Source organism: Ascidia mentula, chromosome 2 (genome assembly GCF_947561715.1).
Source record: "Ascidia mentula chromosome 2, kaAscMent1.1, whole genome shotgun sequence".
Taxonomy (NCBI): Eukaryota; Metazoa; Chordata; class Ascidiacea; order Phlebobranchia; family Ascidiidae; genus Ascidia; species Ascidia mentula.
Genome location: NC_138567.1, coordinates 12,261,269 through 12,275,954, shown reverse-complemented (window position 1 = coordinate 12,275,954; position 14,686 = coordinate 12,261,269). Strand labels below are relative to the sequence as shown.

The following is a 14,686-nucleotide window of genomic DNA, read 5'->3' as shown; positions in this document are numbered from 1 at the left end:
CGCTTCCAAAAATATTGTCAATTGAGTGATAGATATTTAAGAGCATTATGAACATAACACAAACGAAATGCAGTTTTCTACATTAATAAATGCCTATGCATAAGAATGCCAATGGACTACACGTGTTCCCGACAATTGGTTAATATACTACAATCAGGTTATAGGTTGTCGCACACCATTGTCCTAATTCCAATCTTCACTGAAATTAATATTAAATATTTGCACTTCACGACGTTACGTTTGAATAGAAATACATAGAAACTAACTGAAAAATTAAAAATATTTCGCCACAATCGCCACAAAAAATGTAGCGTATCTTTAAAAAATCGTAAAAGTTTAGGTTTAACTCTGTACCCGATATGATGAATTCACACAATTGGCACAATTTCATGCTTTTGTTCATTCCCACGTGACTTACAATCGCACGCAAACGTGTTCAATAAGGAAGTCTTTGAAACGCGCAATGCCCGAAAAACCCTTCATGGATCTATTGGTGCTTCCTTGAGGGCCATAAGTAATTAATAACAATACAACGGGAGTCAAGCCAAGCGTTAATCAATTATGATATGATATGGATTTGTTTCATGGGGTCCGTCTTTGACCAAATGGAGCTTTCACTTCAAAATTAGCTGTCGAACGTATTATTGGCCAAAAAATGATTTGAAAATGCGCAAATACTAGGCTCCTTGTAAACTAGCTAGGTTGTAATTTTTGGTGGCTCTGCAGCATCTTTCAGAAATGTATTATGGCTGATAGAGCAATCGGTTGAGTCAGCTCCAGTCAATCGAGGGCCTGAAACTTCCTGCTCCGCCCAACATACCGTTCTGTACCGAAAGTTGGAAGTACATCAAATTCGAGCGGAACATAGGCGAGGCGATTTTAGGCTTCCTTCAAATAGTTGCATTTAAACTATTTCATTTCAACAAAATACAGTTGTAGCAAAGTACGTAACGTGAGGATCCGAAACATGAGTACAGAAAGAGGAGAATTATTACACCAAATAGCAACGACATCGTTTGATCAAGGTAACATACCGATCAATATTCGTGAAGCCCATTGGGTTTAGTTTTGTTGCTAAAATGTGGCACTTTTTCCGTTTGTTTTAGGTGGCACTGCTGGTTCGTCATGCCAAACGACAAACAATATTCCCCGCGATGAAACCTCAGGGCAGTTACGAAATATGGAGCGCTTGATGGAAAAGACGATAAAGATTGGGGGAGTTTCAGTGGTGTTATTTGGCATCTTTATGTTGGTTGGTTTTGGTGTAACGTGCTTTTGGGTAAGCATCAATGCATTAAACAAAATACCGTTATAGTGCGTTTAATGTATGTTGGACTTTAATGAAAACTATAAGAATACAACGCATACTAGTGCATATATTTCCTGCGCTTAAACCGAAGGTTTCATTCATATTTTTGTAGATTGATGCAAAACTTAGTGGCCTCCCAGCAAGTAAGTGGTATTGTTTAAATATATGATACATTATTTTACATAGTACATATATTTTTACACAGAACTTAACGTCCCACCCTGCAAAGAACGCGGATCTCCTAAAATAATACTTACCAGTCAGCTCAAAGAACAAAACGGTTAGAGTTATTGATTTGATTATCTTTAGTGACCCCAAACGATTTCGTCAATGGTTTCAGATATTTTGGAAAAAAAACTGGACATCATTACAGAAAATTTTGAGTTTCTCAAAGGTTCGTTTGTCTACAACACGTGTTTCTTTTAGTTTTAATACTTATGGATGGCATACTACCATTTTTTATGCATGTCTTACTACCGACATCGCAAACATCCAAACTCACAGTTTAATCTTTCCACTAAGATTTATACCAGGAAATACTTCAAATTCGTCTCGACCGCAAGAACTTCACATTGACTAACGAGGGTCGCCTTTCTGTGATTAGAAGTTTAATTCGTGATAATCATGACAGTATTGACCAAACAAACTCCATCGCAAATGAAATAAAAGGTAATATTTTGTTGTTGCTGCAACCAGGAGGGGTATTTCAATGGACGTAACAACTTCTTGTGTTCACTATTGTTCCTGATTTAACTTTAAAAACAGGAAAAATTATTATGTGCAACTGTCTTAATATGGACATTTCCATGGAGAAAACTTAACACAATACACTTGGGATTTAGGTCAGCAAAATGCTACACATCACTACATACAAGCGTTGCAGAAACATATGTCCACAACTTCAACAATTCAATTCACGAAAAGTGAAAATTTCCTTGGTAAGTTTTAACTGCACATAATATTAACCAACAGGTTTGAACAAACTCCATTGTAATTACTTCAAATATTAAAAAATTTAGATCTAAACCACAGGCAGCAAATGTTGGCCTGGCAATAGCAAGTGTAACTTCCGTAATGGCATTATGCACACAACGCACTAACTTTTGACAACAGGGTCAGTCCGGCTGTTGTTTGGAATATATATTTCGCCCTGTGGGCATCGTCAGTTCCTTAGTTTCAGTAAACGCAACGATTAAATGTTTTAAAAAGCGTCTTATTCAAATACAACTTCATAGTTGATTCGTCATTTGGTTTGTTACAAAAGTTATTTATGCCAATGTTTGTCTAGGCGAAATGCAAATACATCGAAATGAAACTACTCAGAACATGCAAGAAATTCGGATAAATATGTCCGCAATACAAGGTAATGACCATTTTGATTATTATTTGTGAATTTGTATGCCTAATTCTGCATGACTTTGATGCTAGTAAACCTAACGACAAAAATTCCACAACGGAGATCGCCAAAAATGTTACTTTGCAGTTGGACGATTCCATTTATGCGTTTTGCATGTGAACGAACTTCGTTTTACTTTAAACTTATTCTTCCTTTAGCAACAACGTATTATTGACCATGTATCAATCTAAACTTTCAACCAGATTTCAGAGTAATAAAATAGGAATACAAACATTTCCTGTGTCATTAAACCCCGCTTGAACACTAACCGTTTAAAACGTTCCCCGTTTAATAGTCCAAGATTGCTATATTTCTTGGACTATTGCTACAAAAGGTACTATGTTATAACTAATCACTGTGCCATCATCGTTCGAAACATAAACATACCAAACTTGTTGTTTAGATCAGCAAAAATCTACATATCACTACATTAACGCGTTACGGAAACAAATGACAACACCTTCACAAATCCAAGCGTTGAGAAGTGATATAACTGATATGTTTTATTTGCGCAAAAAATTAAGGATCATAGGATTACAAAGATAGTGAAAAGGTGTTAAAAAGTTACAAAAAGTATTGCTATGTTGTGTTTAGGCCATATGGAAACTTATAGAAATGAGTCTACTGCTGTGATTAAAGGCATAAAGGGAAGTTTAACATCGATACAAAGTAAGAACCTTTGTTTTCTGAAAGCTGTTCAAAAGATTGGAATATTCTCAATTAAAGCACATAGGGCAGTGTTTCTCAACCTGTGGTACCACTAGTCCTTTATCCTGATAAAAAAAAAATTGTGCTACACTAGGTCTGCAAAATTAAAATGGTGATGAGGAAATGCCGACTATGTTGTTTTCAGGTCAAATGGAAATTCGTGGAAATGAAACCACAGTTGTAATTCAAGGAATTCAGAGAAGTGTAGCATTGATACAAAGTAAGGACCGTATTTACTTGAAACATGTGCAAAATATTATATTATGTTTTGTCCTAATGTGAAGCACACGGGGTAAATGCAAATATTCGATTAACTTGAATTAAATTTCGCCAACAAAATTAAATTTCGACAACACCCTAATTTTTACTTTCTATGCTTTTGGTGACATGGGAGACATTCTTCGTTATGTGTCATTATACTTGGATTTTGCCTAAAATTTAAACAATGCTTGAATATTCTAAGTAGAATTAATGGGCCATGTTTATTATTAAAGTTAAAATGCAGTATTTAGGTATGGATTTAACATAAATTATTTGATTGTGCAAAATCTGTGTAAAGTCATACTTTTATAATCAAAACAGCACATTACATTAAACTAAACCTGGAGCAACAGTATAGCAAGAGCCTGAAAACACAGTTGAATATCTTAGAAATTGTGGATTATAAAGAAATATATTTCCTTTAAGTGGCCTTAATAAATCTTCACCAGCACAGCATTTGCGAAGGATCTAAAGTTGAATAATTGAACGAGATTATTTTGACAACCCTTGAGAGATACTAACGTTGTTGATATTGAAGCACAAAAGCATTATATACTTAAAATGTAACAAATTAAACATCTTGCAATGTGAAAAATACATAGCCTACGTTCAGGTCAACTGGAGATACATCGGGATGGAAGCAACCAAAGCATGAGAGCTATCCAGGGAAGCGTAACCTCGGTACAGGGTAAAAATATTACTTTTAACGTTTTATTCAATCATTAGGTAGGGCAAAATGTGTAAAGGAATTCGTTGAGACGTATAGTTAATATTCACTTATTAAGGGTAATGTTCTGACTTCTGCAGGAGGTAACACTGCATGCAAACGGCTACAAAAACCTTTTGAAACGTTTTTGTTTCAGAAAATCACATTATGTTCACTTCGTTGTAATCCAAACTTACAAACGATTAACTTTACTCACTAAACTTCCTGTTTGTTCAGATAACTTAGAAAACTATTTTTTAGTCGCGCCCCCTGAGATTATTTATTAAATCTAGCACTCCCTTCCAACCCTCAAAGGAATCTAATTCAAAAAGAGGTTTGTATTTATTTGTAATATCACTCACCAACGAGAGAACATAAGAAATGAGTGTTGTTTCTTAATCCAGGTGTTTAATGCGTGGTTTAGTGAATTGCGATGAACATCGCATGTAGGCTGCACCTCACAAATACAAAACCACTAGCCAGTAAGTTAAAACTACTTTCGTCATCCCAATGACAAACATCGCATCAACAGTTACCCCGTAGTTTGTTTTGCGGACAAACAGCTAAATCTTTGCTCAAATTTTCATAAGGTTTGGGTACACAAAAAACTAAATAGATCATAGATTGGTCGCTAGACGGGTTTTGCAAAACTTTGCTCCACCTTCCGCGCCCCCTAGAGAGCGCCCTATTAGTTTAAGAACCCCTGGTTTAGATCATCTCACGAGATACGGAAGCGCATCACTAACAGTGTGACGTCAGTGATAGATAAACAACCAAGCTTCAAGGAAACGCTCGTCATTATGCGACCACCAATGTTCTGTTGTTTAGGTGAAGTTGCAAGGTTTAGGAACGTCATGCAAACTTTGAAGAATCAGACTACAACGTCTTCTGGAAAAATGAAAGAGAGCGTTTGCGGCGGTACGTGTAAAAATTTAAGCCAAAAAAAATTTCAAGTTAACAGATTTCCGCCTATGGGATTACAGCCTAATTGATTCACATGTAAACACGAAAATACTGGAAGATGTAATTGAATGCGAATAGAATTAATTGCTGTTCCAAGCGTAAAGGTATTTTTAAGTGAGCTGCATGAGGAGCCACTTTTTCGACATGGGAAGTCTCATCAGTGCATCTTGACTTACGTTTTGTTTTTAAGAAAAAAGAGAATTGGAGCGATATGTGAGAGCACTCAGTAAAGCTGCAACTCGATCTTTCCAAACTTCAATTCCAAATTTTTACCAGTTTAAATACGATGGTAACCGAAATGACAGTATAAATGACGGTGGACACGATATATACGATCGCGGAAATATGGTAAAGAGAATTCAAATGAAACGAATCTTTTTGCATTTACAACTTACTACAGTTTTGTGATTTACCAGTTACGAGTTTGGAAAGACAGCGATCAACCAATATCAATACATTACAACGAAACATACAGGTAGTTTGGAAGGATAATGAAAGCTGTATTTACTCGCCAAATGCTTGTATTTATTCAGGGCTGAAGATGGATCGTTCACGGTTACATCGGTTACCGATCATCCGTTTATCTTGGCGATGTTGATCAGAAACCGAAAACGTAGTGGACAAAGTTTTTTTATTGAGGTATAAATGTTTGAGTCCTATTAAAGAATCGTCCTTCAAAAGCAAAATTTTACGAATATTTTCAAATGGTGCTATATGTTAAAATTTCTAAGGTCATATATAAAAATTCCAAAACCAATCGAGTACACAACAGACACGGGCAAACTGCGGCCCGCTGGACAAATCTGAGCCATTGGGTTATTTCACTCTAGCCTAAGTAAAGAACACTCTTTATACTGTTCGCCTATGAACGCTGTTAATGCTGCATGTTACCGCTACGTCAGATCACGTTTTATTTTGCTTTGCTGTTGCAATTGTTAACAGTAAGTTATTTTGAATAACTTAGTTCATAAACTGTAGCGGAAACGCTCGTTGTTCATTTCATACCCATAAAGAGCAGACCCGTCGGTGAATCATTTGATAATTTTCAAACAAAGGAAGGGGAGATAATTTGATATAATACTGCAGATACCTGCTGTTCAATATTTTAGTTTTGAAGATAGATTATTTTCTATGTGCTTTTTTTGTCTCTTTAAAGGGGTTGAATGCTCTCCTTGCTTTCTAATGGACGCCTATGGCCTCTCTACTGTTTATTGGAATAACTTTATAACTAACAAATAAAATTGACCTAAAAGGATTAACAGCATCTAAGCTTTGGCTTTTTTATTCAAAAAAATTGATAGTAATATCTGACTTCAGGAATCTGGAGACTTGGGAGCTGATGGAGGCGGATATTACGCACCGGATTCCGGTTCGTTCACACAAGGTTCAATCTACTCATCATACAAGACTTATCAAGTGTATGGAACACCCGACCCATCCATCATACAGATATTTCTAAGCATGTCAAGCACTGAAGTAAGAAATTGAATAAAAAGGTTGAAGTAACAGGAAATATTGTAACACCGCACATTGGTTAAATTTTAATATGTATCCAATGTTCTTGCTTTTGTTTGTTGCAGATTTTTGATTCAACTGGAAGCAGCACTCTTCACTTTAAAGACAATAAACCAGGTACAAGTTACACGAACAACACTGCGCGACTTTCCGGTCAATTCAGCAATCAATACTTCTGCTACATTCTCGCTGCAAGGTTGGTATTACTGCAAATACAAGTTTTCAGTCTGCAACAACTTTTGCCTAAACCAGCTGTGTCCGACCGTAACGCATTGTTGGGCCAAAATTTAATTTGCTTCTCAAGAAGAAAAGCGCAATAAACTTTGACTCTTCACATAGCACCGGTGTACAACAAATGCAGCATAAATATGACCATTACTTTTCCATTTTTTTTACTGTCGTGCAAGTATTCCAAAGGCCCTGAAAAACTCAGTGCCAATTGATTCATATGAATGATACTATAAGGATATTAAACATTACAAACGTGTAAAAATAAGCTTCAGAATTTTTTTTACGACTGTTTAAACCTGTTTCAATTTAAAACCTATATCAATGTAAGATAAAATGGACCCTCAGACAAAAAGAAATCATTATTTGTAATTTCAACAGCACGTTTTAACCCAAAACGGCGACAATGTTAAAGTTAAGGCCTGTACGTTTTATGGAATTCGTGCAATTTCTTTACTCTTATTTTGTCTTTCTTTCTGTCTGTCTTTATTTACAGTTAGTGGTAATTTCTTGTTTCACGGGACCACGCTCACCTGGATAACTTTCTTTGTTAGTTAGGTGGCATTCATTTTAATTGAATTAAAATTAGGACTTTGTAAAAGAAAATGTGCCACTGCTGTTTTCTGGTGTTGGTTTTTCAGTTTGTAAACAAAGACAATTCCTAAAAACTAATATTTTTGTTTCAAGTTAAAACCAAGTAAACAATACGGCCGATTTTCGTGTTTAAAGTTGGTGCAATTTATTTAATAAATCAACAAAATGTTTCGAGATCTTCCAAGGGCCTTTCGCTGGGTATAGCAGTGGAGGCTGTCAAGTGAGGTCATGTGCATTGGCATGTGATAGAATGTGTTTGCTTAAAAAAATCTGAAAAAAATACACAAACTGGAAATCAGTAGGATGTTTGGTTATAGATTAGCACAACTTTATTGCTGAAAAAATGAAGCCAATATTATGTTTAATTATGCTGCATGTTGAGCCATTGTTTCGACCTGTTAGGTCCAATTAGTATAGCGTTAGTGACTATACTACCATTTCGCCTTTTAAAGTCTTTTAATAATGCTGTTTGCCTCAATCACGCAAAAAATGCGATCCACATCTGAGTGCAACGGCTTCTTATATGAGATTGAAGAAATAAACATAGTCTAAACTAATTTCTTTTTTCAGATATCCATCTGCATATATAAGTACACAAAGCTTGAGATCTGCTCTGATTGATTTTATTCGTGTCTTCCAAACCATCTATAAACCATAAAAGACCATCTATAAACCATTTTGATCGTTGAGCGCAAAGCAATGTTTGACTTCCTTTAACTTGGTGACGATATGTTTTTATATGCCAGAGTCAAATTACTACTGCATTTATAACGACAGACCAAGTATTTTGTTGTCACTTATATGTTTCATTTATGGGTTTTTCCATCGTATATATTTCATTTATGCTTTTAAGTATCATCAGTATCACTAAAACACATAAACAACACGTTTCAAAACTAACATAAATATAAGAATGTCAATGTAAAAAAAGACTCACAAACTTTGCAGATGTAAAGACGGGGTAAGCAACTGTCGGCTTCAGCAAAAACTAAAAGGTTCATTAAACCGCCTTGAATAAAACCAATAGAAGCGGTGGGTGGATCGAAAAAAGGCAGAACAACGGCAGAAAAGAATAGTAACAAATTAAGGCAATTTGCCGGCAGCGACCTGACCTTACGCAACGGCACTGTTAACGGTTATCATGCTTGCCACTCTGTTAGTGGAAACAGGGGCGATATGCCCTAAAAACACTTACTTTATAATGGGCGATAAAGGGCGATTAAGTTTTACAAAAACAATCTGATAACATTTTGCGTTGTCGATATTCCAGTGTTGTTTATGTTACACTATGAAGTGGTGAAGCAACATGGCTAGGTCGGTGTTTCCATTATATTTTTCTAAATTCCAAATAGCTCGATGTCTGTTCAACCGTGTGAAAAAATTGATATTTGATCGACCAACGTATTAGGCACGACAAAAAACACAGGTGGCTACATAAATGCCATAGTTTCGGCAGGGTTAATGTGTAGCGATGTGAGATTGGCCCCTTAGGTGTTGGTAAATGGCTTGTACTAACAACCATTTATGCGTGGTTGCCAAAATTACCGGGGGCTCAGTGTTTGCAAGGCTGTGACAACCTATCTTGTGCGTCTTTTCGTCGTGACAATGTGCTATACCTCTGTATACTTGAAGAGTATACGAGCGAGAGTGGGTGGGCCTTGCATACTACTGTAGCGCAAAAGAATTTGCCCACTTGTTTGCGTTTCATTTCCAAGTTTCACGCTTTCGTTAAATCACGTATTCTTTTACGCCACGTTCTTTTTCACCTTTTGTTATTTCACCTTCCGCCTGTTCATTTAAATGTTTTGTATTGATTTATATTTTTGTATTTATTATTTAAGTGTCTCGAACGCACCAGACACCGCACGTTGATTTGATATCGTAGCGCTAGCTCCCTTCTCACGTGACACGGTTGGGCCAATGACTGGCGAGAGAAAAGAAAAACCGGACGAACACGAGACGCTAAGAAAAATCGTTGGGGAGACTGTTTTTTGGGAGATTGTGTTTCGGCTGTGCAATTTTTATGGTTTTATGAACAAGATTTTATCTAAACGGTTGTGCTGGAACAGGCTTGTGGTTAGCCGTGAATGCAGCGTCCTGAGAACCAAGGAAAGCGTTTATTTTAAGAAGCGTAACACGAAATTGGCGAGCACGCCAGGACGCTGCAACCACAGAAGAAGAGTTCCTGTCACACGAGAAAGGACCAAGGTTCGTCATATTTTTTCTTGATCCGGAAGATGGCTTTTAACATCGGCTTGACTCCCCCGCATTTTAGAAACGGAGACAATTTTAACTCATTTTTACAAGTTTTTAATTCTTATTGCGCCAGCATAAAGGCTACCGAAGAGGTTAAGAAGCACCTTTTCTTAACAAATGTTGACAAAGACTTCATATGGGATATTCAAAACGGGGCCGATAATCTGTACGAAATGCAATTTGAAGAGATAGTTACTAAAGCCAAAGCAGTCGGAGTAAACGCCACTGGCCAATGCGCGCTAAGAAGCCAGTTGGTCAACCGAATCCAAGGGCCACAAGAAGACGGTAGAACTTTCGTGTATGCCATAGAAGCTTTAGCCGCCCGTGCGTACCCGAGGGCAGCCGACGCCGCCATTAAAAATGAGGTGATGCTTCTCGCTTTATTGCGGGGTCTCAAGGACCGCCAACTAGTGGACTCAGTTAGACAAAAGTGTCCACAGCGGGATTTCAGTGTTTGTGCTAAAATGGTCGTCGAGTCCGATGTGTCACACGGCTCTCTTCCCGTTACATCGATAACTTCAACCCGAAATCCTGAGTTGGTCGAACTCAAAAACACTTTGGTCGAGCTTAATTCGAATGTGCAGCGATCTATTGATAGCTTTCGTAACGAGCTCGATGCCATGCGCCGTGATTTCGACGTTCTCCAGCGACCCGGACCACCAAGGTTGCGCCCAAGTAAGTCTACAAGCGCTTGCTACAACTGTGGGGTACGTGGCCATGTGGCAAGAAATTGTGGTCGACCACGCGTCGGCGATAGGACGATTAAATCTACACCTTTTAGACCATCAAGTCAACAATCCCCATCGCAGGTGGTGAACACCGCCCAGCAAAGGCCGACACCAAGTAAGTCGCGGGTTACCGTGCAAGGAATAGCCAAGACGAACAAACAAAAGCGCTACCTGAACATATTGTTGGGAGATCGGATCGTGTGCGCTTTAGTAGACACCGGCGCTACGATAAGCGTATTAAACCGTCGCGTATATAAGTCACTTAAAGCTACGCCTAATGGGGTGTTACAACCCTTACCGTTGGAAACAGAGTATGTCAACGCTTCCGGAGAAGTTATTTTGATGGACGGCGCTGTCGATGTTGACGTAAGGATTTGCGGGTTACGCTTATCGCAAAGAATGTGCGTGACACGCTACATTCAAGAAGAATGCATTTTAGGCCTGGACTTCATTCAGAGCAACGGTTGCCAACTCTGTTACAAAAAAATGTTGTTCTACGTTGGATCGGGTTCCGCGGCTCTACTTTCTTCCCCCTTCCACTGTAAACGCACAGATGTACGTCTAAAAGAAGATGTGACGATCCCACCGTTTTCAGAGGTATGCGTTGTTGGTTCATTCATAAGGAATCCCCCAGAAAATGTCCCTAGTGCGATGCAAGTTCTTGTTGAGAAAAACCTTGACTTCACACTCCGAAATAGTTTATTCGGCGGAACGTATGTAACTATAACTTCGCAAGCAACTGTTCCGGTATTTTTAGCAAATTTGTCCGACGACCCGGTGAGGTTGCTTGCAGATTCGCATGTTGCTCGCCTGACTCCGATACTGACCTCCGGCAACGTCACATGTTCGTCTGACGACAACTGTGTTGCAGTGGAATCCTTTCCACCGCCAGGTTGTGAGTGCGAAGACAGAGGCTGCATCAACAGTGAATATATTGCTTCGATCACGACAACAGCGCAACGAACCCCAAAGGCCGGCCGCTCAGGAGCGGGTAGGATTATAGATTCCGTTTCAATTAATGAGGGACTGACGTCCGCTCAGAAAAAACGTGTCGAAGAATTAATTTCTAGGAAACAAGCCGCGTTTTGCACAGAGGCAGGGGATCTCGGTCGGACCCACTTGGCCGAACACGCGATAGATACAGGTGATCATGCACCGGTCCGACAACCGCCACGACGGATGGCCCCAGGAAACAAAAGGAAAGTGGAGGAAATTGTCGGGGAGATGGAGCAACAGGGTTTGGTGCGCCCTTCGCAATCGCCGTGGTCAAGTCCCGTCGTTCTGGTTCGGAAAAAGTCTGGTGAGACGAGGTTTTGTGTGGATTACCGGCAAATAAACATTCTTACGAAAAAGTGTAGCTACCCGATACCAAGGGTGGACGATAGTTTAGACGAAATGGCTCATGCGAAGTTTTTCTCAACTCTTGATCTTAAGTCAGGCTATTGGCAGATTCCAATGCGGAATGACTGCCGAGAGAAAACCGCTTTTTCTTCGCACATGGGACTTTACGAGTTTAATGTTATGCCCATGGGACTGTGCAATGCCGAGGCTAGTTTTCAGAGATGAATGCGGCTAGTTCTAAACGGGATGGAATGGCGCGGCGCTTTGGCATACCTCGACGATATTATAGTGTATGCCACTACCTTTGAAGAGCACATGGATCGTTTAAGTAGAGTACTCGATCGGTTAGTAGAGGCGGGTCTCACGTTGAAACCGACCAAATGCAATTTGTTTCAATCGCAAGTAAGTTTTTTGGGGCATGTGATTTCCGATAAAGGAGTGTCTTGCGATCCCGGCAAAATAGATGCTGTAAGTTCCTGGCCTACCCCGAGGAGTGTTCGACAATTCGTTGGCCTTACTTCTTATTATCGCAGATTTATCAAAGATTATGCTCGGGTGGCTGGTCCGTTACACAAGCTCACAGAAAAGGGTCGAACATTCAAATGGGGGGAAGAGCAACAAGATGCATTCGACGAACTAAGGCGACGCCTTACACAAGCACCTATTCTACAGCACCCGGACTTTTCAGCGACTTTTGTATTAGATACCGACGCTTCCAATAACGCGGTGGGATGTGTGTTGTACCAGGTAGTAGATGGCAAAGAACATGTGATCGCCTATGGCAGCAAATCGCTATCGAAAGCTGAGCGCAATTATTCCACTACGCGAAAAGAATTGTTAGCTGTAGTATACGCCGTTAAATTGTATAGGTGTTATTTGCTTGGCAGGCACTTTCTCCTGCGGACTGATCATTCGTCACTCCGCTGGTTGTGGAAGTCGCGGGAGATGTATGGCCAGTGTGCGCGTTGGTTTGAACGCCTCGCAGAGTACGACTTCACACTGATTCATCGCCCGGGAAAAAAACACGGCAACGCCGATGCACTAAGCCGCTTGACCAATGAAGAGGAAGAAGCGATGCCATTTCCGGTCAACACTTCCTACGGCACAAACAGTCGTCGCAACGGTACAGAAGAAGTTTATTCCTTAGACTTGCGTCGCTCCATTGGACTGCCATACGAGGAAATAAGTAAAGCCCAACACGACGACCCCGAAATTTCCCCGGCTTTTAGGTGGTTAAACCTTGGCAAGAGACCACCTTACCGAACTGTTAGGTCTGCCTCGACGATGACCAAACACCTTTGGGGGCAATTCGGGCGGTTAATCGTTCAAAACAACTTGTTGTATCAAACGAGTGACTCCTTACATCAACCGGGGGCGTGTGTGTACCGCCTTATCACTCCACAGACCACCAGAGAAACGATTATGTCCGTTTTGCACGACGCACCACTTGGCGGTGGCAATCTCGGGATGGCAAAAACCTGTTCGAAGATCGAAGAAAGACACTTCTGGCCCGGTTGGAGGACCGATGTTGAGGCATATGTCCGTTCCTGTCGCCACTGCCAAAGAAGTAAGAAGTTTACAGCAAGGCCCCGCGCTCCGTTGGTTCCTTCCGGGGAGATGCAACCAATGGAGCGGGTCGAGGTGGACATAATGGGGCCACTTCCGGCGACCTCCAGTGGTAATCAATACGTATTGGTTGCATGCGACATATTCACTAAATACGTGCGCGCATGGCCACTCAGGACGTAAAGGGCAGAAGACGTAGCCGGGACAATGTTTCATCGTTGGTTTACGGTACACGGCGTCCCGGACGTAATCCATTCCGATCAAGGTGCAAACTTTGAATCTATTTTATTTAAAGAGCTAGCACGGTTGATGGGCTGCCGAAAGACCCGGACGACCGCGTATCATCCTCAAGGAAACGGTGCGTGCGAACGCAACAACCGAACAATACTCTCCATGATACGGAATTACGTACAGCGCGATGAACGGTGCTGGGATGAGGCGCTGTCGGCGGTGGTCGCCGCCTATAATGCGAGTGTCCATGAAAGTACAGGTGTGTCACCACATTATTTGTTAAATGGCCACGCTCTACGACTCCCAGCAGATTTATTCGGTGCTCCCGCCCAGCGCGATCCATTCCCGGAACCACTGGAAGGGCTACGCGCTAGGCTCCAGTTAGCTGAAGAGGTGGCCCGTGAAACGTTGCGGAAACAAAGACGGCGCATGGCGTCGCAGTACGACCGACATAAGAGGGGCAAACCGCTGAATGTGGGTGATTTTGTTCTCTTAACAGACCCCGCGGTGAAGCCAGGGATGGCGAGGAAATTTCACCTTCCGTTCAAAGGCCCGTACAAAGTGGTGGACATCAAGTCAGCCGTGACGTATGAGATCGAGGACGAAGAAGGACACCGAAAAGTCGTCCATTATAATCGCCTCAAACAAATTCAAGGTGAAGGGGCGGACAAGACGGAGGGGCGACCAACCGTGGAAGAGGAAGTCCGGACATTGTAACCTACGGGAGACCCCACGACAAAAGTGGTGACCTGGACCAATATCACCGAAAACGAAGAAAATGCGCAGGCACCGAACTCTCGCGATGACAACGGAATTGCCAGTCGCCTTCGCGTAAATCGCCGTCCCACTCAGCGCTATTCCCCATAAGTCTGCACGGGAGTGCC

General features: G+C 40.7%; 2 protein-coding genes across 2 annotated transcripts; both read left to right on the top strand.

Moving 5' to 3' along the window:
- The first annotated feature begins 932 nt into the window (after positions 1 to 932).
- On the top strand, positions 933 to 8,382 carry LOC145889739 (uncharacterized). Its single transcript, XM_082980758.1, has 18 exons — positions 933 to 1,025; positions 1,107 to 1,279; positions 1,422 to 1,452; positions 1,515 to 1,589; positions 1,650 to 1,703; positions 1,832 to 1,978; positions 2,152 to 2,247; positions 2,598 to 2,672; positions 3,300 to 3,374; positions 3,559 to 3,633; positions 4,288 to 4,362; positions 5,209 to 5,298; positions 5,534 to 5,691; positions 5,760 to 5,818; positions 5,877 to 5,982; positions 6,661 to 6,819; positions 6,924 to 7,054; positions 8,251 to 8,382. The coding sequence occupies exons 1-18, from the start codon at positions 968 to 970 to the stop codon at positions 8,336 to 8,338; spliced, it is 1,725 nt and encodes a 574-aa protein (XP_082836884.1). The 5' UTR covers positions 933 to 967; the 3' UTR covers positions 8,339 to 8,382.
- Positions 8,383 to 9,917: 1,535 nt separating this feature from the next.
- On the top strand, positions 9,918 to 12,230 carry LOC145890134 (uncharacterized). The gene has a single exon (XM_082981171.1). The coding sequence runs from the start codon at positions 9,918 to 9,920 to the stop codon at positions 12,228 to 12,230; it is 2,313 nt and encodes a 770-aa protein (XP_082837297.1).
- Positions 12,231 to 14,686: the final 2,456 nt, after the last annotated feature.

Excerpts from the sequence above, each read along its gene's own strand:
- LOC145889739 (XM_082980758.1), top strand. The coding sequence starts at position 968 with ATGAGTACAGAAAGAGGAGAATTATTACACCAAATAGCAACGACATCG. Across the intron at positions 1,590-1,649 it reads TCAGCTCAAAGAACAAAACG|ATATTTTGGAAAAAAAACTG; the intron begins GTTAGAGTTATT and ends CAATGGTTTCAG. Across the intron at positions 5,983-6,660 it reads GACAAAGTTTTTTTATTGAG|GAATCTGGAGACTTGGGAGC; the intron begins GTATAAATGTTT and ends ATCTGACTTCAG.
- LOC145890134 (XM_082981171.1), top strand. The coding sequence starts at position 9,918 with ATGGCTTTTAACATCGGCTTGACTCCCCCGCATTTTAGAAACGGAGAC.